Source organism: Myotis brandtii, unplaced genomic scaffold (genome assembly GCF_000412655.1).
Source record: "Myotis brandtii unplaced genomic scaffold, ASM41265v1 scaffold157, whole genome shotgun sequence".
Lineage (NCBI taxonomy): Eukaryota > Metazoa > Chordata > Mammalia > Chiroptera > Vespertilionidae > Myotis > Myotis brandtii.
The window spans coordinates 4,556,678-4,579,871 of NW_005355708.1; the positions used below are offsets into that span (position 1 = coordinate 4,556,678).

Sequence of the window (23,194 nt, forward strand, 5' to 3'; positions counted from 1 at the left end):
GTAGAGGGGGCGGGGCGGGGGGGGGGGGGGGGGGGGGGGGGGGGGAAGAAGAGAGCTTTGCCAACTTTTTTGATCTCTGGGGAGCTTGGACCTCACACACTCTTGCCAGTTATCTAGCCACGGGCAAGTCTTCATTGAGCCAGAAAGATCAGTGGCAGCTCTGGGGTTGAAACTCACACCAACTTTATTGTGTCTGTGTTCTCTCCATGGCAATACCCAACAACACGCTATGGAAGCTTAATCTGCTTCTTCGAAGGAAAAGAAGTAACCCAGGATATAGACACACACCCCCACCACCTCCACGAGGAAGAATGTAGGTCAGCATCTTTGCTACTACACTATGTGAAACAGCCTATGATCCTGGCAAACACCAGTAACCACAAGCCCATCCCATCCCACTCCAAATCCCACTCCTCCCCATAGCTCGCAGAGAAAACCCCGCAAGAAAAGGACTTTCTTTCTTCTCTCAACCTGCTCCCTGGCTGTCTGAATGACGCTGAAGACTTCACTGACAAACGTACATCAGCTTTTGCTCCCACCGAGCAGCGGAAGCCACGCGGGGACTCTAAGTCTGCTTCACGCATCACTGACAGACCAACCCTGTTCCAATTGCTGAAGTCTTAAGAGCAGCAGTGACCTAGAAATTGACAGTGGGGGGAGAACGGAAGGGAAATAAACCAACAAACCAGTCCACAGAAAACCCTATTTCCAAACATCAGGGGAAAAGGAGAGAAAGAAGGTGGAAGGGAAAGAAATTTGGCCCCTTTGAATCTGCAAATGCAATCCTGGCTCAGTGCCATGGAGGATACATAGCAGCCCCACTGCGAGTCAAGCCATGTTCCTGACTCAGGCCCTACAGTGAAGAGGAAGGCGCCAAGCCTCAAATACAACGAGGTGGGGAGGCCACTCCTTTTTGGGCAGGATCCTACTGTGGACACAGAACAGACAGCAGCTGCCCACAGTGTGGAAACAAACTGTAAAGCAGTCACGTCTCTTAAGGCTGCAGCATCCAATAAAATGTAATTTAAATCAAGCCTCGCATCTGTTCTCAATCCCATTCAGTCTCTGCTTTCCATCAGCCTTCGGACAATCTTTGCAATTATGCTTGTTAACCCTTATAGCCCCAGACACTTTCCACGCTTCGAGGTATAACAGTGCGTTCTCCACTCGCAAATTACCCTCAGAGGGAATGACTTCTCCGCCAAGGGTGTGAGAACATTCAGACTCCTGTCTATAGATTGTGCCCTGCTACACACCCGTGGGTAGTGTTCATTTCAGAGGGCTCTCTGCATGCCCTTCTTCTATCCCGTACCACCTGCTGTAGCCCAGATCACATTGCAAGGATACAGTGGGCAGCATGAATGAAACAGTGGCCAACAGATCATTTGTACACATATCAAGTTCCCAAACTCAAGTCCATGCTGGAAAGGCAGGAGGCAGAAGAGCTCAGGGAACAGACTTGGTCACTGGTTCTCAGACCATCCACGTCACATATGGTTTGCATTCCAAGGATTTGCTCGAGTTATAAAACTACAGCCATCTCCCAAATGAATCAAACTTAAGTCTCCCCCTTTCTCAAAACGGCAGCCCCATGCCTGCACGGTCAAGGCAGTCAGTGCTGTAATGGTGCCCTCTGGTGTTCCCATCTCAAATTGCCATTTTATGCCACCAGAAAACAAACCCAGAAAAGAGGAGTCTCAAGTAACCATATGAACTAATTTATCCAACACAGCGGTTCTCAACCTGTGGGCTGCGACCCCTTTGGGGGTCGAACGACCCTTTCACAGGGGTCGCCTAAGACCATCGGAAAACACATCTATAATTACATATTGTTTTTGTGATTAATCATGATGCTTTAATTATGTTCAGTTTGTAACAATGAAAATACATACTGCATATCAGATATTTACATTACGATTCATAACAGTAGCAAAATTAGTTATGAAGTAGCAACGAAAATAATTTTATGGTTGGGGGTCACCACAACATGAGGAACTGTATTAAAGGGTCGCGGCATTAGGAAGGTTGAGAACCACTGTAATTATGTATTTTCCGATGGTCTTAGGCGACCCCTGTGAAAGGTCGTTCGACCCCCAAAGGGTCTCGACCCACAGGTTGAGAACCGCTGATAACAAGACTAGAAAAATGAGGTTTAAATAAAAATCCAACCCCAAACGAAGGCATCTTGAGACAAGCAGCTTCATCTGAGGGCGACAAGACTATTGGGACAGTTTAGGGAGGAATTTCCACAACGAAAGCTTGAGTTCTCTGGAAATGTGATTGCTTACAAAGACAAAGAATGCAACTTGAAAATAAATATATTCACAATCTGTAGAGTTACATTCTGCTTACTACCCCCACTCCCTGGGGAGTGCCTAAGAAACTCAAGTGAGTCTTTAAAATGCCACAATGTGGAAGTATCTGCAACGCAAACACAGGAAACTCCAAAAAGAAAGAAATCCTTTGATCACGAAGTGTCCTCCACATCTCCACGAGGACTTGCTTATTTTGCTGGATCACCCTTTTTCATTCTTCTGATTTGAGTGCCAAAGTTCTTTCAAATACACCAATGTTTGAGGGAACAAAAGAGGTAAATATACACACATTCCACAACATAAATCTATATCCTTGCAAGCTTATTAAGGTAGTAAATATAATTTAAAAGGATCTACTTGGTAATTTTTAATGCATAAAAATAATAAGACCCTCATTTTTAATGCATAAAAATAACACTCCCCCCAAAATAATAAAACCCAAAGATGTTATATTCTGTGTAAACATTCTTAAATCTATAAATTAAAATTGATCATTTTCAAGTAAAAAGAGTACTGTTTTCAGACCTGAATATATTAAAGTACTAACACGAAGACTTTATAACGTTCTAGGTAACACTGGATACTTTCAGGTGGGTAGTATGAAAAATAAAAGATTTTAAGGCAATCCAGTAGCCAAGATATTTCCAATTAAAGTTCTGTCTTTCAGAGCATGCTCTACTTCCTTCTCTTCAATCTTCAAAGACACCTGGAAAAAAGAGAAAAAAGCTTTTCACAGTGGAGAACTCACAAAAGCAAAGTCTGTAGTACATAAAGGTCTACCATGTTAAACCCTGCTCACAAGAGGCAAGCACGTTAAACGCTGCTTTTGCAATGGCCCCCCCACAAAAAAAATCTCACTCATGCCCCAGTCCCATCCTCACAGATCTTAAACTCTACCTAACAAGAAACAAGTTGTGTATCTAATTACGGTCATTTTAAACTCTTTACTCTAGCAAAACACAAGTTCTCCAAAACAGGACAATTAAAAGGAATGCCACAAAGAAGCAGTTGGCTGTACCTTTGTGAGGCGGGTTTCCTTGTTTTTCTTTAATTCTAAAATGCCCCTGGCCTCCAAGAGCCCTGAGAGTGACAAACACTCTGACTGGTCCGCAGCTGCCACCTGCTGTTTGCGACAGACGTTACCGTAGGCTTCGTATAACTGGGAGGAAACAAGGGAGAACAAATGTTGTTCAGAAGTCCTATCTCTTGTAACCTATTTATAATCTTTGGAAGAATGTGAGTCTGGGTTTGCAAACAAAAGTTATCTCGGTACCCAGTCCTCCCTCTTTTCAATAGGACCCTTGAACGGGCATCCTGTAGATATTGCCAAAACCCTCTACTGTCATGCAGGAAAGGGGCTCTATATTTCGTTGAGAGGCAGAAATGGAAGGGGAGAAGATTAATGGTCAATTCTCAACCACAACCCAAGGGAAATAAAGTCAGCTGCCTTTTACATGGTTCCAGTGTTTAAAAATCCATTTTTAATTCCTATCAGCTGGAGCGTGATAGGCCTTTTGGAAAATATCTGCTCTGCAAAGCAGATTCTCACCTCTCCCCCAGCTCCATCTGCCGACATTCCCAACTAACCTTCCCCAGAGTGACCTCTTTGGTTTTCAACTGCCTGGTCAAGAGCAGCAGAGAGCAGACCAAGATCTTCTGCTGAAGGGGGAAGGAATCTTGTGCTCCTTCTTGGATCAAAGCCATCCTGTCTCCATCAACTTCCGAAATGACTTGGGATATGTGACGAAGGCCAACCCGCTTCGGAACCAGCGACTCAGAGGATGACTTACCTATAAATACATACATCGAGCTTAATTAGATTTTTAAAATTGTGTGTATTGCGACAGATGAGACTAAGTTTTAGCTGAAGAAAATTCAAGTGCAGTCATGTCTCGGCAAAGCAGAGGTTCCAGCTCTGTAATTGGAAACGAAAGAATGAGAGACAATGCTGTCCTCACCAAGAGACCAGGGGAACGTGGGTAACTTCAACGGAGGCTTATCCTTTTTCTGGGCAGAATGGTGAGTTATTTTGCCCTGGAGAACACAATTTAATCTCAGAGAGACAAAAACCCACCTCATAAAAAAAATAAAGACCAGACAAAGAACTACTGTCTCCTGCTTGGGGTTCCTAATATCTCAAAGGTAAAGACAAACAGAACCTTGAAGCAAAGATGCCCAGTTATTAAGAAAAAAGTTGGAAAAATTACCTAATATGTTGACTCAAACAAGTGGCTAAATGTGGGCAGTACAGTCAATCCTATGTAAGTCTCCGAGAGCCTCCACAAATGACCTTTGAGGTTTGGTTCACTTGCCCACGCTGATCCCTACACTTGAGAAAAGGTCATTGGATATCTTAGCAGATAGCACCATCTCAGAGGCCGGAGGTTGGGAAACAGCCAACAAGTTGCACGGGACTATGGCCTCATTGTCTGGAGATGCATGAACTGCAAGACGGGAGGGATTTGCTCTGTAACAACCTTTGCCTACAGTTACTTCCTGAGATCATGTGCAGTTGTCCCACAACCATTTGCTTCTATTTCATTACAACAAACGGGATGTTGCAGAGGACGGACAGGAGTGGAGAAACTGGAGATCACTGATCAAGTAGCAGAATCGTAAGGCTGAAAGAATTTTGAGGCCTAGTTTTGCTCCCTTACCCCATGGCTGAGCCCTCTAAAACAATCCCCACAAGTGGTCATCTAGCCAGCTTTTGTTTGAGCATCTTCAATGCTGGGGAACCCACGATGGGTCAAAAAAGCTCAGTAAGTGCTACTTATTAGAAAGTGTCTTACTAGTATATAGGGTGGGGCAAAAGTAGGTTTACAGTTGTGAGTACGCAAAACAGCACTTATTCTTGTATATTTTTTATTGATTATTGTATCTTTTTTTATTGATTTTTAGAGAGAGAAGGGAGAGGGAAAAGGAGACAGAGAAAAACATCAATTTGTTGTTCCACTTATTTATGCATTCATTTGTTGATTCTTTTCTTTTTTAAATGTTTTTGTTGATTTCAGAGAAGAGGGAGAGAAATAGAAATATCAATGATGAGAGAGAAACATTGATCGGCTGCCTCCTGCATGCCCCCTACTGGGGATCAATACTGCAACCTATGCCCTGACTGGTTTCGCTCAGTGGATAGAGCGTCGGCCTGCGGACTCAAGGGTCCCGGGTTCGATTCCGGTCAAGGGCATGTACCTCGGTTGCAGGCACATCCCCAGTAGGGGATGTGCAGGAGGCAGCTGATCGATGTTTCTCTCTCATCAATGTTTCTAACTCTCTATCCCTCTCCCTTCCTCTCTGTAAAAAAATCAATAAAATATATTTAAAAAAAAAAAAAAGACTGCAACCTAGGCATGTGCCCTGACCAGGAATCGAACTGGGACCTCCTGGTTCATGGGTCAGCACTCAACCACTGAGCCACACCGGCCAGGTACTGGCTGCTTCTTGTATGTGCCCTGACCAGGCATCAAACCTGCAACCTTGGCATATTGGAACAACGTTCCAACCAAGCCACTTGGCTAGGGCTGTATTATTTTTCCATATGAACAACTGTAAACCTATTTTTGCCGCACTCTGTATATAGCTGAAGTCAGTCTCCCTATAGCTTTCTAGAGCCATTAAGAGCTAATCACATATACCAGAGGTCAAGGAATTAGATTAGTCTAACAATTTACACCAGGAACTTATAACCTATTTTAGCTCCGTGTGTGCCAGCAGTGCTCACAGGGGTCGCCAACACATTTGGTAGTGAGAAAAAAAAAGGGGGAATAATCCTAAGCACTAAGTTTGGCTACTTCTGAAGTATTTTTATTAATTTTCTTTCAACAAGGTGATGAAAAATAGCAAGTGTTCTCTGTGGAACTACAGTGCTAGAAACAATTTTAATAACTTTCAACCAGTGCAGGAATGAAGGAAGAAACAATCAAATCAGGGTGTTCCGCTTCTAAAGATTAACCCTGGATATTAAACACCGCCAAGATATGTCGTTCATGGCTATTTTATATCTGCCACCGCTAAGGAAAAGGAAAATTAATTTTTCCATTTTTGTAATAGCCTGCCGTTTACTGCAGCAATATCATCTTTATACCTCCATCTTCCTAGACTTGTTTAAAGGCCTGAGATATCCCAAGTTGAGCTCAATTGTCTCACTGTCTGCCTCTTATTTACCAGGCTCTGCTTTTACCTATATGGAGACCTAAACTGCACAAAACTTCAGCACCCAGAGAGAAGCTGAGCCAGCCTTACTGTTTACAGTTTCCATTCCTAGAGCTTGGAAAGAAAATTTACTCTGTCCCAACCATTTATGTAACACTGTGGATAACTCATTTCCAGTAATGCACGAAATTTAGTACTGCAGGCAAGACTGAAATAAAGCTGACACACAGTCACACACATAAAAACAGGAGTAGATTTAACCATGTTCATTACACCTTTCTAGCTCTTTCCTCAGAAAAGTGAAGCAAGCTTCAAAAAAAAAAAAAAAAAGTTAAGCTTCTATTACAAAGGAAGATGGGAAGGAGATAAACTACTTACATTCAGACAGTGGTTTGAGGATAGTCTGGCTTTTGACATCCGACTCTACAATTTCAATAGCTCTCCTATAAAAAAATATTTCTAAAATTAATTTAGGCTGAGCCAAACCAAACACCACACCAAACCACGAAGCTCGAAAACAGACATATTAACAAAAAACATGTTTTATAATTTTCAAGCCCCCAGACAAAACGAGGCTATGTCTCAGCTAAAGGAGACTTAGTTGTCCTGAAATAAATCATAGACCAGGCAATTCGAGAACTTCAACACCGCACGGTTTCCTCTTAGAGACGCCAAGTAGGCCATCATACATTGAGCCAATGATCACATCTTCGATGGGGAGAAAACGTCATGGATAGGAGAGAGAATAGAGTGTGGGCAGTGGACTAAAGACAGCCGGTACCACCCATCCACCCCAGACCCGAAAGGGCAGTCCTCCGTTTTCGATACTGCCATCTGTGTAGGCTAAACCGCACCAGCCTCTAGGACTATTGCTCGGAGCTGGTCTTTCCCGAGCAGTTTGCTGACTAGGGGAAACTTTCAGATCCAGCCAGGATCCTGCCATCGAGCAGTAGGCAGAGCTTACTCTCCCACTGCTCTCTCCGAACTACTTTGCCCACAGGAAGCCAGAAGCCAGACCTGGATCTTCTGTATGGCAGTAGGGGGAGGTCGGACCAGCAGGCCAGCACAGCAAGTATCATTTTAATGGGCCCAGTGCCCCTACTGGGAAGGAAGAAATTTCATCAGTCAGCACAGAGGCTTTCCCCAGCAGGAGGGACAGGGGGATGGGAAGGGAGAGAGGTCTGGAGTACAACTGTGGGGACCACCGACTGAAGGAAGGGGTGCTCACAAAAAAAAGCAAAGGGAGGGAAAAAATGTCTAAAGGCAAAGATGGTTCAGGTCCATAAATAAACCTGCTTGAGACCAGCTAATGGAAAAGTAAACTGGAGTCTTTTTTTAATACAAATGTAATTAACCAATCTATAATCACCACAGGGAGTGCCAGCAACATCTCATTTGTTCCTCCCTCTGTAGGTAATGGACTGATAATGTTTCAGACATTAACACGGTGGAAATGCAGAACTCCCCACTGAGAAACAAGTCCTCTTTTCGGAGCATAAAAAAGTGGCAGAACGGAGCCTCTTAAGCCACATTCACTTGAGTTACACGAGACAATTAAACAGCATTTCTTTTTTTTAATAAAAGCAGCCAACAGAGCCATAACTCACCTGCAAACATCTAGTGCTTTGCGAACGTCTCCAGAAACAGCAGAGACTTTTCGGGCACAGAACTGAATCGCAGCACTGTCCAGGATCTGATCTCTGGATACCTTTGGACAAGACACAGAAGGTGACAGTTTGAACTATGAGTCCCCCACTTTGTAATTTAGATCCCAGGCACAAATATTTTCACACTGAAGTCTAAGTTTGATTGGCTACCCTGTAGGGTCTAAGTAAGAGATGCCTTTTCTTCTCGTAAGTAAATGGAGATTTACTTATGAGACTGGCATATATGTCCATAAATGGAAAAAAGAATGTAATCAGACCTTAAATTAGCAAAACTAAACTAAAATAAAACTGATTTGGTCATTTCCCAAAGAGAACGTTTTCTCATAGGCCCTATTTTGAAAGGTCTAATTGAAGAAGCATTTGAGTGATTCCTCTTATTTTTATTTCAACACAGAGGCACCCAATAAATGGAGCCATGGGTGAAAATTCTTATAAAAATGTTCTCCCTATGGCCCATGGGAACTCCATGGTTAGTAATGCCACCCAAACAAAATATTTAGAGCTACTGTTAGATTTTTCCAACACAGGTGATCCAAGGAACACACAGTTTGGCACAATGGTTGTCACTCACCTGATTAAGTCGATCCTGCAAGATAGTGGCTATCTGATTTCTGGTATAAGGTGGGAAGTTCAAAAGCTGTGGCTTGCATTTTTCTCTAGCTTGAAGCCTCGGCAGAATTCTGTCTGTGAGATCCAAGGTATTAGCAATGCCTGCGGAGGAGATAAATAACACTAACCATCAAATCATCCTACAAGGAAAAATAAACCATCTGAAAGCTGAATAAAATTTCTAGTTGTAATCCAGCATTCCAATTGTTGCTTCCCACTTGCTGCCCCCTTGTCCCCGCCCAAAACTCATTAGGTAAGATGTATATTAGGATTGTTCACCGATAAGCAGAATCAGATACTCCAAAAATCAACACTGGGTGTCTCTGAAATGCAGTATTATGTCATTTCTATTCAGACTTAACAAACTGACCTTCCTTAGATTAAAATTACTATTATTTTAGAGTAATGTTCTTATTTTGATAAGAGAGCTGGTTTAAAATAAAGTAATAGGTGATAAGTAAACTAAAGAGATTAAAAAAGAATTCTTTAGAGTCACCATGTAACAGTAACAAATGGGCACTAACCAATCAGCACCAATCGAGAATTGTTTAGCCAGGGCCATTCAAACAGTGTGTACAATACATCCTGCCCCTTGCTGTCCAGCTGATCCATCTCGTCCAACACCAACACACTACATGGAAAGAGAAACAGTTAGTACCCGTGTTCACTTTCTTAACTCTCCAATCTGTTTGATCTGGGCTGACGCTAGGTCACATTCCTACAGCAGAGATCAGCTTGAAGATCATAATTTGTCCTGTCTCCAGTCACTGTTACAAATGATCCCCCCTCCACCATCATGAAAAAGTACCATTATAGGTTTTTTAAGCACTTAGTTTAAAAACATTTTTCCAATTTAAAATTAGGTGTCATTTTCCTTTCTTCTTTCCCTTTAAGCTTATGTAACTACCACTCATAGGGCAAATATAGGGAAACTAGGGGCCCGGTGCACCGGTGGGGTCCCTTGGGCTGGCCTGTGCAGATCAGGCTGAAACTGGCTCTCCGACATCTCCTGAGGGGTCCCGGGTTGCGAGAGGGCGGGTTGCGAGAGGGCGCAGGCCAGGCCGAGGGACCCCACCGGTGCACGATCGGGGCCAGGAAGGGACCATGGGAGGGCTCCAGGGTGTGTTGGCCCGTCTCACCCAGTCCCTATTGGCTGGACCCCAGCAGCAAGCTAACCTACCAGTTGGAGCGTCTGCCCCCTGGTGGGCAGTGTGCATCATAGTGACTGGTTGAACAAACGGTTGGACACTTAGCATATTAGGCTTTTATTACATAGGATGTCTTTTTATGAACAAACCAATAAATTCAAGAGATTAGAATGTGAGTTTGTGGGTGAGAGACCCTGCAGATTTTTAGAGGGCAGCACGCGGCAGAGCAATACTTACACCATGGGGCCCTTCTCTGCAGTAAAATGGTTTTCCAGTTTCTTCATCATGTCCTTCCCGGCTGGCCTGGATACTCCTTCCTGACGAATTTCCTGAGCAATAGCTGGGAATACAGCCTGAGCCCTCCTCAAGGACATGCAATTCAGCATGATAGTTTTAAAACTTTTCAGCTCCTTCTAGAAAAATGCAAACATAGGAGTAATTTTAGCCTTGGATAAAGATTTGATGGAACCTGAAGTGTCTGAGGAGTCAACAGCATACGAAAGAGTAAGCTCTCCTTTCATTTGGAAAGATTCAGACAATGAAATTGAAAACGTCTTTTTTGGGGGAAATGTCACCTAAGACTTCTACTTTTTCTTAACCCTTAACAACGAAGTGCCATTTTAGCAAGAGCATCATAATTCAGACTCTCAAAGCACCTTGAGGTCTTGCAGAATTCGGCTTAAGCAGGCAGTTTTTCCAGTTCCAGGAGCACCAGAAAGATAAAGACTTCCAGCTTTTTCCCCACAGATGTGCTCCCTCAGGAAATTCCTGATGACATCCATCTCCTTTTCCCTGGCAGGCAGCCGATCTGGGACAGCTGTATTCAGGACCAGCTTTGCTTGCTGGTAGCAAGTGCCTGTGCCAGACACGAAAGGACAATTAGATACAACAGAGGCGACTGAGAAGACCCAATGGGTTTCATCTGGATTTGCCAGCCTTGTTGAAAGGCTGCACTCACAGCTGCTGTGAGAGAACGAACCTTCTTGCTTAAACAGCCTCACACAGGCGGATTCTTTCTCCAGTGGACATCTCTGCTCAGAACTTGTTGTGACCTCTGGACCTTTTTGATCGGAGGCACATATTTTGTTTTGGTGAACTCTGGCTTGTCTTCTTTTGCCTGGAGACTTAACTGTCAGCTGATTGTCAAAGACCAATTTGCGTCCCCTCGGGGTGTGTGAGTGAGGGGGACCATTCTCTTTCTTGCCCAGCTTTGGTGGAGAACAGGGTGATAAACAGGGAGTGTTGCATTGGTTGTCATCACCTGAAACACATTAAAATCAAAGCATGGTCGTTCGCGGCAGTGATTAGTAAAAGGACTTGCAAAGATCCCTGCCTCCCCGAGAAAGAGGTGAATTCCTACCTCAGCCAAAGCCACCAAAATAAAACGCCTCTCATTTTAGATTTAGAAGCAAATACTGGCCACCAGATGGCAACACTGAGTCTCACTATTGTTGGGTAGAAACCAAATGGGTTTGAGTGGGATGAAATTCTAAGATGGTTCTAAAACAGGGTTTCTCAGCGTCGGCACCACTAATATATTAGACCAAATAATCCTTGGGCGTGTCCCCTGTTCATGGTAGAATATTTAGCAGCACCCCTGGTCTTTATCCGTTATGCCAGAAGCACACCTCAGTGTCAACAACCAAAAATGTCTCCCGATACTACTACCCAACCACCCCTCATTAAAAACAAACGCTCTAAAACAAGAAAGGATTACCAACGACCTTTCTAAAATAAAACAAAGAGCATCACCCGTGTCTCTTAATTTCACCACCATTAAGGCAAGTTTCAAAAATATTATACAGTACAGTTAACTGCAAGGTCACTGTTTTAAAAAGTTTATTTTTTATTGTTGACAGTATTACAGATGTCCCCCATTCCCACGTCCACCCAGCCCCCTCCCCTAGCCCTCACCCCACTATTGTGTGTGTCCATGCGCTATGCATGCAAGGTCGTTTAAAATAACCAACAGCACTGAGTTCAATGAAGACACAGAAGATCAGGCCTATTAAATACTACAGAAAGTGATCTTAACTCTGAAATTCAGCGAGATCTCAGCAATTGTCCTGAAAAAACCCCAGAGTGAATGGAGTGGCCTTAACAGAACTTGCCGGCCTCCAAGGACTAGGCATTCTTACTGCTGAGTAAAGGGAGGTCGAGAGCTGCGGGGCGCAAAGGGCTCGGAAAGGGTGGCTTACTTACCCAGACGTTTCCTGGGGCTGAGGGGCAGGCTTTTTGCACAGGGAGTCCGGGGGATGGCCTGGACCTTGGTCAGCTCCAGTTTGGTGCCACTGCAGCTTTTCGCTTTGTCCACGGTCCGAGACGGCTTCTTTTTTGGAAAACCGATGGTGGCCTGCGACTGGGATCGGGTCTGAGGCATGATGGCCGCACAGCTAAGCACGGAAAAGAGAACGGGAGAGCCAGTCAACACGTAACACCGAAGGGAAAGACCTCGCATGGAATTCATGCCGGTGATTGGCACTTATTGCGTAAGTAAATGATAACGATATTGGAGCGCCCAGTTCTGCATCCCACCCCAATCGATGCAGTAAGAGCAGAAACTTGTCTGCCAACTCTGCGTACGAAGCTGTTCGGAGCAGTTCAGGTATCGCCTCATCTGAGTTTCACAACCAACTGCCTCAGAGGAAGGTACTATTATTAAAATGACCTTGAAGACGAGAAAACTGAGGGCTCAGAGGCCCGAAGGCACAGCGAACCAGGCACTCTGGCTCCACGTTCTTACTCGTTTGAGCGATGCGAGAAGTTTATCCTGATGGGTCTCGATCGCACTCCTAATCCCTCACCCCAGCCCCTTCCAGCCTCGCCTACGCCACCCCCAGGCCTCACTCAGCACTCAGTCTCCACTCCGCACAGCTCGCAACCCTACCCGGAACATCTCCCCCTACATCACCTACGCACAGCTGCCAGCCAGGCTGCTCCGACAGCGCACACCGCCCTGCCCTTCCCTTCCCCGACCTATCTCCCGCGATCTGGGCTCTGCTCCGCTCACTTCACCTCGGGCATCACCGGCACCCTCGGGCCTTGTCACTCAGCGCCCCTACTTCTCTGACCCCAGGCGCCCCGGGGCCAATCTCTCCTCTCCACCCCACAGGGCTGCGTCACCTCAGTACCGGATCCTTCTCTCCTCTCTCGCGCAAGGCTTCAGGGATTCTTTCAAGCTCCTGAACAAACCGGCAGCAGCTAAGTCCAGACACATTCGCGCCAAATGTGCACAGTTGTAGCTTTCCGGCCTCCCGCCAAAGTCCAGACAGGCTTCTAATTGGCTGTCGCCTGAATGCCGCGCTCCTAGGCCAACGCCCACCCTCCAATGCACAACCAATAAGAGAGTCCCAGGTCTCGGAACCCTCTGAAGGCCACGCCTACTGAGCGGAGGGTGCCCATCTACATCCGGGACCTCCGCCGGAAAGACGTGAAGGGAGCGAAGCTGGGTAAGGCGAACTGGCCACTCCGCAAAGCTCGATGGGAGATGTAGTCTTTGCCGCAGGCGACTCTCTTTCTATGCCTTTCTCTCGATGGGAGGTACAAAGATGTGGTTGCTCCTTCTCAGTGCTGCATTTAACTCATTTTCGTTATCCTAATGGGCTACATTTTTAGTGAGCTACTATATAATACCTATCATTTTGGGGACGGTTCTGGGAGTCAGATATGATGCTAGGAGCTTTACTCAACCCTGCAAGGCACAAATCAAATGTGCATAGGGTCAATTAGGGGTCACAGCATCTTGTTGAAGGATCTAGGATCCAGATTTCCTGACACCCAAACCAATTTTTTTTTTTTTGGTAAAGTTCTACGCATGCATAACGAAATACACTACCCCTCATTATAATATTCCCCTGATTTGTATTTCAAAGGTGAGAAATAAAGCCAGGCCTTTGCTTTTATTTTGTTAAAGGTAAGAATATATTGTGTACCTTCTTATCATTAATCCCATTAATCAACACTTTGTAGGGAGTGGAGAGAATTATGACCCCTTCATTTAAAAAAAATTTTTTTTATGGCTAAACACTAGGGTTTCAGGGCCAGAGAAGATGGCTATAGAAGAAGAGGCAAGCTGAGCTTTTAATGAAAAATATAAATTAGAGCAGTAATTTATAGGCCAGCTTCCAAAGCTAGTAACATAGCTATGCCTCAGATTCTGTTAAAGGCCAAAACCCAATTCTAGGTGATGGTAAGCATTTATCTTTCATCCTTCAATATCAAATAAAATAGAGCAATAAAGCTGAGAAACAGGAAAGCAATATTACAATCGTCAGTTAATTGTAGTTAGTTCATATAGTAGATAAGAGCCAATACTGAGTGCTTAAGTGTATGCCAGGGACTGAGTTCAAGCATTTTACCTATGTCACCTTATTAATTCTCACAAGCACCCCATGAAGTTGGCATTATTTCCATTTTACAAATGAGGAAATGGAATAGAAGGGGTTGAGTAAATTTCACCAAGGGCACACATTAGTAAGTGGAAGAGCTGGAATTTGAACTGGGAAAGTCTGACAGGAAATCAAACTCTCAACCATTAAACATGGGGGAGGATTAGACAGATGCAGGTTCCACAGTGGCCTTCTAAATAGGGAGAGATGGTTAGGAAGCATGTTTCGGGAAGGCTTTCCAGGAGCTGAAAACTGTAAGAGTGAAGAGATTAGGTAGCCATGACTGTAAAAGTGTTATCCTAAAATGGAGGCTTTAAAAAAAATATATATATATATGTAATTTTTTATTGATTTCAGAGAGGAAGCAACAGGGAGAGAAACATCAATGATGAGAATCACTGATCAGCTGCCTCCTGCACGCCCTCTACTGGGGGCCGAGCCTGCACCCCGGGCATGTGCCCTGACCGGGAATCTAACTGTGACCTCCTGGTTCATAGGTCGAAGTTCAACCACTGAGCCACTCTGGCCGGGCCCATGAAGCCTTTTAATAGCCTGCAGAGGTTTCTCTTGGTAGCTGTCCTGAAGTCTTCTACTAGATTCTGAGCTCCCTGGAGGTCCAGGTCAGGGCACATGCCTGAGTTGCTGGCTCAATCCCCAGTGTGGGGCATGCAGGAGGCAGCCAATCAAAGAATTCTCTCATCATTGATGTTTTTCTCTCTCTCCCTTTCTCTTTCTCTCTGAAGTTAATAAAAATATATTTAAAATGAAATAAAATAAAATGGAGGCTTTTGACCAGATGGTATTTTTGATATCTTAATAGGGCAATAGAACCTAAAAAGCAACCTTCACTGCTCATATTTATTTTTACAACCGGGCACCTGAAAATTGTCCTTAGTAGCCTGAAATGGTAACATGTGCCCAACCAGTCTTAAGAAATTGTGAACAGCCTCCCTCCATTACATGGGAGGGAGGGAGCAGAGGAAGCTATAAGTACCTAACATGCATATTGGAGCCTTGAAAACACCAGGAAGGATAGCAGTGGTCTATAAAAAAGCTTGCAGGAGTGAATGACCACTGTAGAAGCAGGCCGAGAATCACAGGATGTCAGATTGGAAGGTCTCTAAAAGCTTACCGACCTGAGGCATTCCAATATTCCAGTAGCATGCTGCACACACCACCATGCGGTTTCTTGCTTCTGTGCCTCTGTCCTTGATATTTCCTGTCTGGAATACTGCTCACCATCTTCCTTCCCTGGCTAATTACCATGAAGCCTTTTTAAAAAAAATATGTATTTTTATTGATTTCAGAGAGAAGGGGTGAGGGACAAAGAGATAGAAACATCAATGATGAGAGAGAATCATTGATTGGCTGCCTCCTGCACGCCCCACACTGGGGATCGAGCCCAAATCCAGGCATGTGCCCTGACCGGGAATCTGTGACCTCCTGGTTCATAGGTCGAAGTTCAACCACTGAGCCACTCTGGCTGGGCCCATGAAGCCTTTTAATAGCCTGCAGAGGTTTCTCTTGGTAGCTGTCCTGAAGTCTTCTACTAGATTCTGAGCTCCCTGGAGGCAAAGGCCCTGTCCTATTCATCTGCATATTACAGATGCCTGGCACAGAGTAAAGTACGCAATAAGTGCTTGCTGAATGGAAAGGACATGCCTCATGAAGATTTTTTGTGGATAGATACTATATAGTCCTTTAAATCTCACACACCTAAACCTACAAGTGGAGAATAAATTCAATTATATGTAAAAAACAATGCAGACGGGGCTCCAGTGATGTCAGAGGTGAAGTATTTCCCCTCCAGTTATCCTCGAGGGCAGTTAGGGTCCTGAGGTTGACAGTTTAGTTCTCTCACCTCTGCAGAGTAATAGGAAGTCAGAGACAAGCAGCTTTCTTTACAGTGAGTCACAGTTTGTGGCTGGGTTGGGGCAGGAAATACTTAAGAGGCACATTCACAGTGAGCAGCGGTGTCCCAGTATCATTAGACTGGGCAAACTACTGCCCTTATCAACTGCTAATTCATACACAGTATCATGAGGGAAGGAATCAGATCACACTGGAAGGACCTGTCCGGCATCCTGTTGTACAAGTACATGTACACATACACACACATACACACACATTAGCAGGACCATCCCAATAGGACGGAGAAAGCTTATAGCATTAGGAAGTTGAGGGTCATTTAGGCAAGCTCCATTTCAGAGCTATTGAAAGTTACAAGAGTAACAAATCAAAATAGGTAGTTTATTCATCATATTAATAACAATGATGGGTCAAATAATCAGGAATTAGACCAATTTGGCAAGTATGGGTGAAAATGAAAGGAGCCTCATAGATTTTGATATCTAAAGTATGTGAGACTGATTCATGTACACACCCATTCTGAAATCAGTATGGAAAACAATTTCAAGACCTTTGCCCGTGATGAAAGTGCAAGTTAAGCTCAATAAGTCCTAGTGGTGATTATGTCAGCTGACCATAGTAAGCAGAGAATGTCTGGTTTAATTTTTACACCTAAAGTCAAAGTTCAAGAAAGCCTGCTTAGATACCAACTCAAAAAGTAGTGAAGAAAAACAGCCAACACCCACATAAAAAACAGACACACACACAATCTACATGCTCTGCCTCCACCTTTCTTCCACGCCTCAGTGTGCGAATCCGGCGTGCAACGCAGGCAGAAGGCATCACAAGGGACACAAAGAAAAGACACAAGGCCAGGAGGTGTCTGGGTTTTCCGAAACCATAAGCAAAAGGGTTTCAGGTGGCAAATATAAATAATGGCCAACTCTATCAGAATCACCCAGTCAGTATGGCTACCCAGCACTGTGGTTTTCAAAACGTAACAGGAGGGAAGGACAGAAAACTCTTAAGAAGCTGCAGATGCTTCTGCCCAGGTCAGTGGACCTACCTCCCGAGAGGACCTGGGGTCAAATGACCACACAACCTGGAAAATGAGGTCACAGGCTTTCTCCCCTCTCTATGCCACCACAGGAGGCGAGATTCCAGACAAGAGTACACAGTTTTCAGTTTTTGGTTTTGTTTGTAAGCAACATTTAATTAAACCGCACGGCATCCAGGAGAAACAAATGTACCGAAGAATCCAACCTGAGACCAGATTATACATTTTTTAGGGGGTTGGAAAAAAAATCAATGCTAATTGGGAGAGGGAGCACTATAATCAGAATACAACTCCAAAATAAATCACACAATAAATTATTTTTTAAAAGAAAACTGACACACATATACACATTCACGCTCTTCACACATGCATTCTAGTCTTTTATTCAGTGTTGACTGACTTCCATGCTGGTAGTGTTGGGAAATGACGAAAGATAGATATGAGAAAAGTAGGCTTGGCCCCTCTGCCATCAGTAAAATGAGATTTAAGACAATTAGGGAACGCACTGATGTCAGAAACAAGAGTAGAAAGAAGGAAACGGCAGTTATCAAGGAAGATTTTAATTGCTTCAAAGAGGGAGAGAGGAAGAAAGCACAGAAATCTAACACAAGTAAAGGCACAATGAACGTGGAGTTGAATGGAACCAAACCCTTCCTTCAGTTAAACAGTTATTCTTTTTTTTTTTTTGTATGTTTTGAAGGTGGTTGTAGTTTTGTTTCATTTTGATGAGTCTTGAAGGCAGAGTTGTAATGCCTTCCACTCCCTAAGTTTAGGGCGGCCCAGAAAGCTACCCTAACTACATAGCCAGGGACTGAGATTTAATAGGGAAAGAAACTACAACTGGAATGTGAAGAATTTGATCTGTGGTTGATTGTAGGTTGGGTTTCCAGAAGGACAGACAGCTCAGTGTAGTGCCATCAAAGGGCCTCAGATGCCCTACACTCCACCCCCAGAGCTCCGCAGCAGACCCTGGAGCCACCCTTCTCCCCCACTCCCATAAGCACTCAGCCTACAGATTATTTCAAGTGATCAGGAGAATTAAAACACACCCCAACCTGAGTTGCTCTGTAGCAAGTCTATTTACAATTTTCCTCACCTCTCCCTGGAGGTAAATCTGGGTTTCAAGTTGGGAAACTATGGGGTGAGGGGGTGCCCCCAGTGCAATGGCCAGTGGCTAGTCTCTCTGCCTTTGCCAGCTGGAAGGACTGGGATGAATTTCTGGAGACAGCAGCTTCACATCCACTGGGTGGGGTAGCCCTCGACCCTCTCTCTGTGCAACCAGGCTGGGAAAATGATAGGGCTCTGTTGCTGGAGGAAATCCCCATGACACAGAAAACCACACCTGGAATATCCAAGTGCTTTGATCCAGGTTTGGTGACCAGAGAAGAGGAGGGAAGGAGGGCATCTAAGCTCATTTAAAAACCTGGAGGCCACTGCCCTACTTCCCAGAAAGGGCGGTAAGAAACAACTATAGTATTAAGTTTTCCCCCCTAGAGAAAAACATCATGAAATCAAACCCACACAAGGGCTTTTAACACAGCTTCCTGCTTAGTTGGGCAATGCCTCCTCCTTCTGGGAGGGGAGAAGGGGTTAATGGGACTGGGCAATAGCCTCAACATGAGACCACCCATCTCCCATGGAAGAGACAACATTGCCATAAACAGATAAAAAGCCATTTAAAAGGTGAGAAGTTGTAGTGCTCTTGCAGCCAGCCCACCTTCAATCTATATTACAAGCTTTTTACAACATACAAAATAGATCAATAACTATGAGGATCACATTCCCATTCTTCAATAGTAAATATACATGATAATAAATCTGTTATTAACAGAGGGACGAAATATGTATAAGGCAAAAGACATTTAAATAAGTACCGTGTCACCAACATGCGCTGAAGAAAATGCATCTAACTAGATTTAGACTGAGGCCTTTTCCCATGAGGCCAAGAAAATGAAAATAATCAATACCCATGTGACACAGTCCAAATGCTGGGGAATATGAGCAGCAGGTCACAGGGGAGGAAGGTATCAGCCCCAATGAAAAGCTGTGGTTTGGCTTTCACTTGTGATACTTATTTTGATGTTCTATGTTTGAGGAAAGGGGAAAAAATACATTTCTATAACATTATACAAAAGGCATCAACTCCCATTTCAAAAATAAATGGGAAGACTTCACAGTCCAAGTTGAGTAACTGATCAGCATCTACCCTGGAACGCTGCTGCAGTAGCCACTCTTGTTCTCCCTCCATTAGTGTCCCCTCTCTCAGCTCTATTCACTTCAGGATGCCAGGGACATAGCTGGGAGATAACTACTAACAGGTCTGAAAATAAGAATGATAATGGTTAGAGAAGTGTGATGACAGACCTAATCACTGCTTGTCCCAAGAGGCAATATGGTCCAGGAGATGATAAAGGATAGCAGACCCCATACAAATAACCCAAGATGAGCCCTCTCTCTTCTAGCACTGGGAAGACTTGGGTTTCATCCGGCACCACGCACAGATCCTCAGTCTATGATCCAATAGGCTGGAAAGGTCCCTAAAATAGTTCAAGCCTGTGATGTAATTTTTTAACAGACTTTCCCCAACCATCCCAAAAAGTCACCTGGGCCTCCTTGCTCTTACTTCAAGCTTTGAGTAGCCTCTGCACTTGGCAGTAGCAAACCAAACACCTGTGTGTGGAGCCCAGGAGCCCTATTCTGCTGTTCTTGAACTAGGACCTGGAAGACGAAGACACAACATATTGGTGGCTGCCAAAGAAGATAACTGGGCTGAGAGTCATCTCACCAAAGTCTTTGTGTTTCTTGGCACAGAGGAATCTTTGACTCATGAGCTTCCTCCCCGTTCTCTACTCTGCTGTTCACCCCTCCGTCTTGGAAAGGCAAGGGTGGAGAGAGAAGAATAGGAAGGTCCTTTCAGTGAGTGGGCTGTGAACTCTACAAGCTTCACCTTCCCTTCTTTGTCAGTGTGGCGTACCGAGCAAGGGCTGTAGTTCCTGGACAGGACTGAGTGGACCCCTGCCCTTCAGGACCAGCCAGAAAAGACTGAGGTGGACTCAAGGTCTTAGATAAGACCAAGACCCCAGCCCTATCTTCCTCTCTCTCATAGAAGTTTCTGGAGTTTGTGAACATGGAATGAACAAAAGTGACTTTTCTCTTGAGGGCCTGGGTGGTGGTGGGAAGAAACAGTGTCCCTCAGCCCAGCACCCTGAGGAATGGGGTGGGGAGCCCCAGGACTCAAATGGCTCCTGGTCCCTTTGCTGCAGGGAAACTGACTAACGCTAAAAGGCTCGCCAGTTTATTTACCCTCCCTTTTTATTAGCTGTTTAGTTCAACTGATTAGTATTTAGTGTTTATATCCAACTTATCCTGGAGTGAGGGTATGGGGTAGGGTAAGAGCAAAACCAAAATGCCCCTGAAAATAAAGCAGACCCACTCCCTTGTCCTTTCTCCAAACTTGACCTTTAAAACAGATCACTTCTCTGCAAACTCCTTTCTTGTTTCACTAAAAATGTCCCCAACCCCCAAGTCCTGGCCAGCCATGTCAGCTTCCTAAATGATGAAATATACCCGCCACGCTTCCCCCAAAGTGGGTAGGAGGAGGTAGGAGTACCATTCTCCGCCCTGCCCCAACAATGAGTTAATTCATCACAACAAGGCACCTTTCCCCACGAGGAAAGCAGGCGACTTGGAAGCTGTTTCCTCATCTGGCTAGCAGGGATTGCTAGAGGAGGGATGGACGCAGGGTTTGAGACCCTACTGTCAATATAGAGTCCAATCACCAAGTCCAGAAGATGAGATGCATAGATGGAGGCGAGCTGGGAGGATGCTTGGAGTCTAGAGGTTGGTTGCACTGGAGAAACACGTCAGGAGTTCTCATGCAGGTTTCAGGGGAATGGGAGGGACCATCTGAGAGGAGGAGAGGGTCCATCCTTTTCCTGAGGAACAGGACCAAGCCAGGCTTCACCTGAGAATGGGTGGCAGAGGTGGGGCTCCACGGGCAGCTGAAAAACATTAACAATAAAAACCACATACACAAGACTACCCACCAGATCCTGAATAACCAAACATTCCTAAAATGAGAGACAAGATCTATAAGCTAACCTTTAACACTGAGGGATTAGGTTTTGTTTTTGTTTTTAAAGAAAATGAAGATGAGGAGAAACAAATTTTAAGAAAATTTCTAAGAAAAGCACACTGATTCTATTTTTTATGCAATTATGAAAAAACTTTCATGACTACTCATCTCACCTCGGTTTGTTTTGCTGGGATATACTCTCTGAAAGTGTTTATATTCTTCTGGAGCAGGAAAGTCTTCTACTGGATGGAAAGAATACTTTGACTCAAAATCATCTACAAAAGAAACAGAATATTAATTCATATCACCCTTCTGACTCTTCTTCGTGCCACTTCTGACCCTCCCCTTACTGGTCTCCATTCATTCTGATGTACGTGAGGGCCTGCCTTGCCCACTAAACCCAGGTTCCTAAGGACAGCAATAGCATTGCTCTATGTGCCTTGTATGCCCAGAAGATGTGCTCAAAGGTTCTCTACATTAAGGAATTAATCTTTGACCTGGTTGTTTTTGTTTGTTTGTTTTGTTAATCCTCACTCGAGGATATTTTTCCAATGATTTTTAGAGAGAGGGAAAGACAGAAACATCAATGTGAGAGAAACACATCGACTGGTTGCCTCCTGCCGGGCCCAGCCGGGAAGGAGCCTGTAACCGAGGTAAGTGCCCTTGACTGGAATCAGTCCCCAGGCCGATGCTCTATCCACTGAGCCAAACCGGCTAGGGCTTGACCTGGTTTTAAAAAATATTTCCACCAAAAACCAGGCATCTAACAGGAAAGGAGCACAGCTGTTTGAATGGGAGGAGAAAAAAGTATAATTCTTTAACACAGCCATCTTAGAGACTATCACCATGGGATACCAACTGAACTGAATCTACAAATTGGTAGAAATTAACCTAAAATGGGAATATTTGTCACAACGAGTGAGAGTTCTGACCAGTTAATTCCCTTTTGGCCCAGGTTACCCTCATGTAGTTCTGCAACACAGTTGGGATAGCCATCTCATGGCCCCGTGCCCACTTCCCATGGCCCCTCTATAAGAAGGCTCAAATGCTCTGTGGGTGTGGCTTGGTGACCTTCCAAAGGACTTGATCTTCAAAGCAAAAACCCTGGTCCACCTAATCAGAATACACTAGAGCAAGTGTTAGGTCTGAAAGGGATTGTACAGATCTTCCCAGGAGTCTAATGATACCTTTGGGTAACCCATGAACACAGACAAGGCTTGGGGCAAGGGGCAGACTAGAAGGGGTCAATGCGGGTTAAGGGGGACATATTGAATACTTTCAACAATAAAGATTTTAAGAATAAATAACTAATTAAAGAAGTTAACGAGATGAAATACGAGTTAGAGAGGTAGGTTAAAAAAATGTATCTTAGGGGGGGCCTAAGATTCATTGATAACCTTGGAAAAGTTAATCTGACACACTTCCGATTTACTCAACCTCCTCATTTCACAGATAAGGGAAGTGAGGCCCAGAGATGTGAAGCAACTTCCTTAAAGTAACACAGCTAGTTAGTGGCTTTGGATTACTAGGTAAATATTGTCTGCCTAGTGGGATGTTTTTTGTGTGGCAGTTTTACAATTTTCTTCAACAATCAGCAGTTAGTTCTCATGCACATTAACTGTAGATTTTTAAAAGTGGTGACAGGTATGTAGGTAACCAACACACAGAGACTGCTTGGTGAATTTTCATCCTCACTATGGTATGGGACATTCCTTATTCCTTTGGCCCAGACAGCTTTGTTGAGCCTGGTGTCACTGTGTACATCCGGAGTTCCCATCTCCTTCATGGCCAATTTTTGCATTTCTTTGAGTGCTTCTTGAAACTCACTTCATGGATGTGCTTGTGACTGTTGATGGTGTATTCTCTGGTCACTGACTCTGATGGCAGAAGGGCCCCGCTCCTTGCCACCCTTCTTTGTGAGAGCCACTATGC

The 23,194-nt window shown here is 44.5% G+C and overlaps 2 protein-coding genes across 7 annotated transcripts in view; both read right to left on the bottom strand.

Annotated features, from left to right (window-relative positions):
* Positions 1 to 2,302: 2,302 nt before the first annotated feature.
* On the bottom strand, positions 2,303 to 20,920 carry CDC6 (cell division cycle 6). 2 transcript variants are annotated; one of them, XM_014536131.1, is made up of 12 exons: positions 20,847 to 20,920; positions 12,097 to 12,287; positions 10,874 to 11,155; positions 10,551 to 10,750; positions 10,132 to 10,307; positions 9,271 to 9,377; positions 8,709 to 8,848; positions 8,078 to 8,178; positions 6,849 to 6,913; positions 3,903 to 4,105; positions 3,334 to 3,474; positions 2,303 to 3,021 (listed from the first exon to the last, which is right to left on the bottom strand). In XM_014536131.1, the coding sequence occupies exons 2-12, from the start codon at positions 12,272 to 12,274 to the stop codon at positions 2,932 to 2,934; spliced, it is 1,683 nt and encodes a 560-aa protein (XP_014391617.1). In that variant the 5' UTR covers positions 12,275 to 12,287; positions 20,847 to 20,920; the 3' UTR covers positions 2,303 to 2,931. The 2 variants fall into 2 exon arrangements, with proteins under 2 accessions (XP_014391617.1, XP_005861922.1); XM_005861860.2 differs by lacking the exon at positions 20,847 to 20,920 and adding an exon at positions 13,018 to 13,209.
* The window catches only part of WIPF2 (WAS/WASL interacting protein family, member 2), a 31,603-nt gene continuing 25,724 nt past the window's right edge, over positions 17,316 to 23,194 (bottom strand). For 3 of the 5 annotated variants that reach the window (XM_005861861.2, XM_005861863.2, XM_005861862.2), the window contains exons 7-8: positions 21,436 to 21,537; positions 17,316 to 21,188 (exon numbers count right to left, since the gene is read on the bottom strand). In XM_005861861.2, the coding sequence (XP_005861923.1) occupies positions 21,148 to 21,188; positions 21,436 to 21,537 (143 nt within the window). In that variant the 3' untranslated portion in view covers positions 17,316 to 21,147. The remainder of the gene's footprint in view (positions 21,189 to 21,435; positions 21,538 to 23,194) is intronic. The other 2 variants (XR_001361217.1, XR_001361216.1) reach the window with 2 other exon arrangements.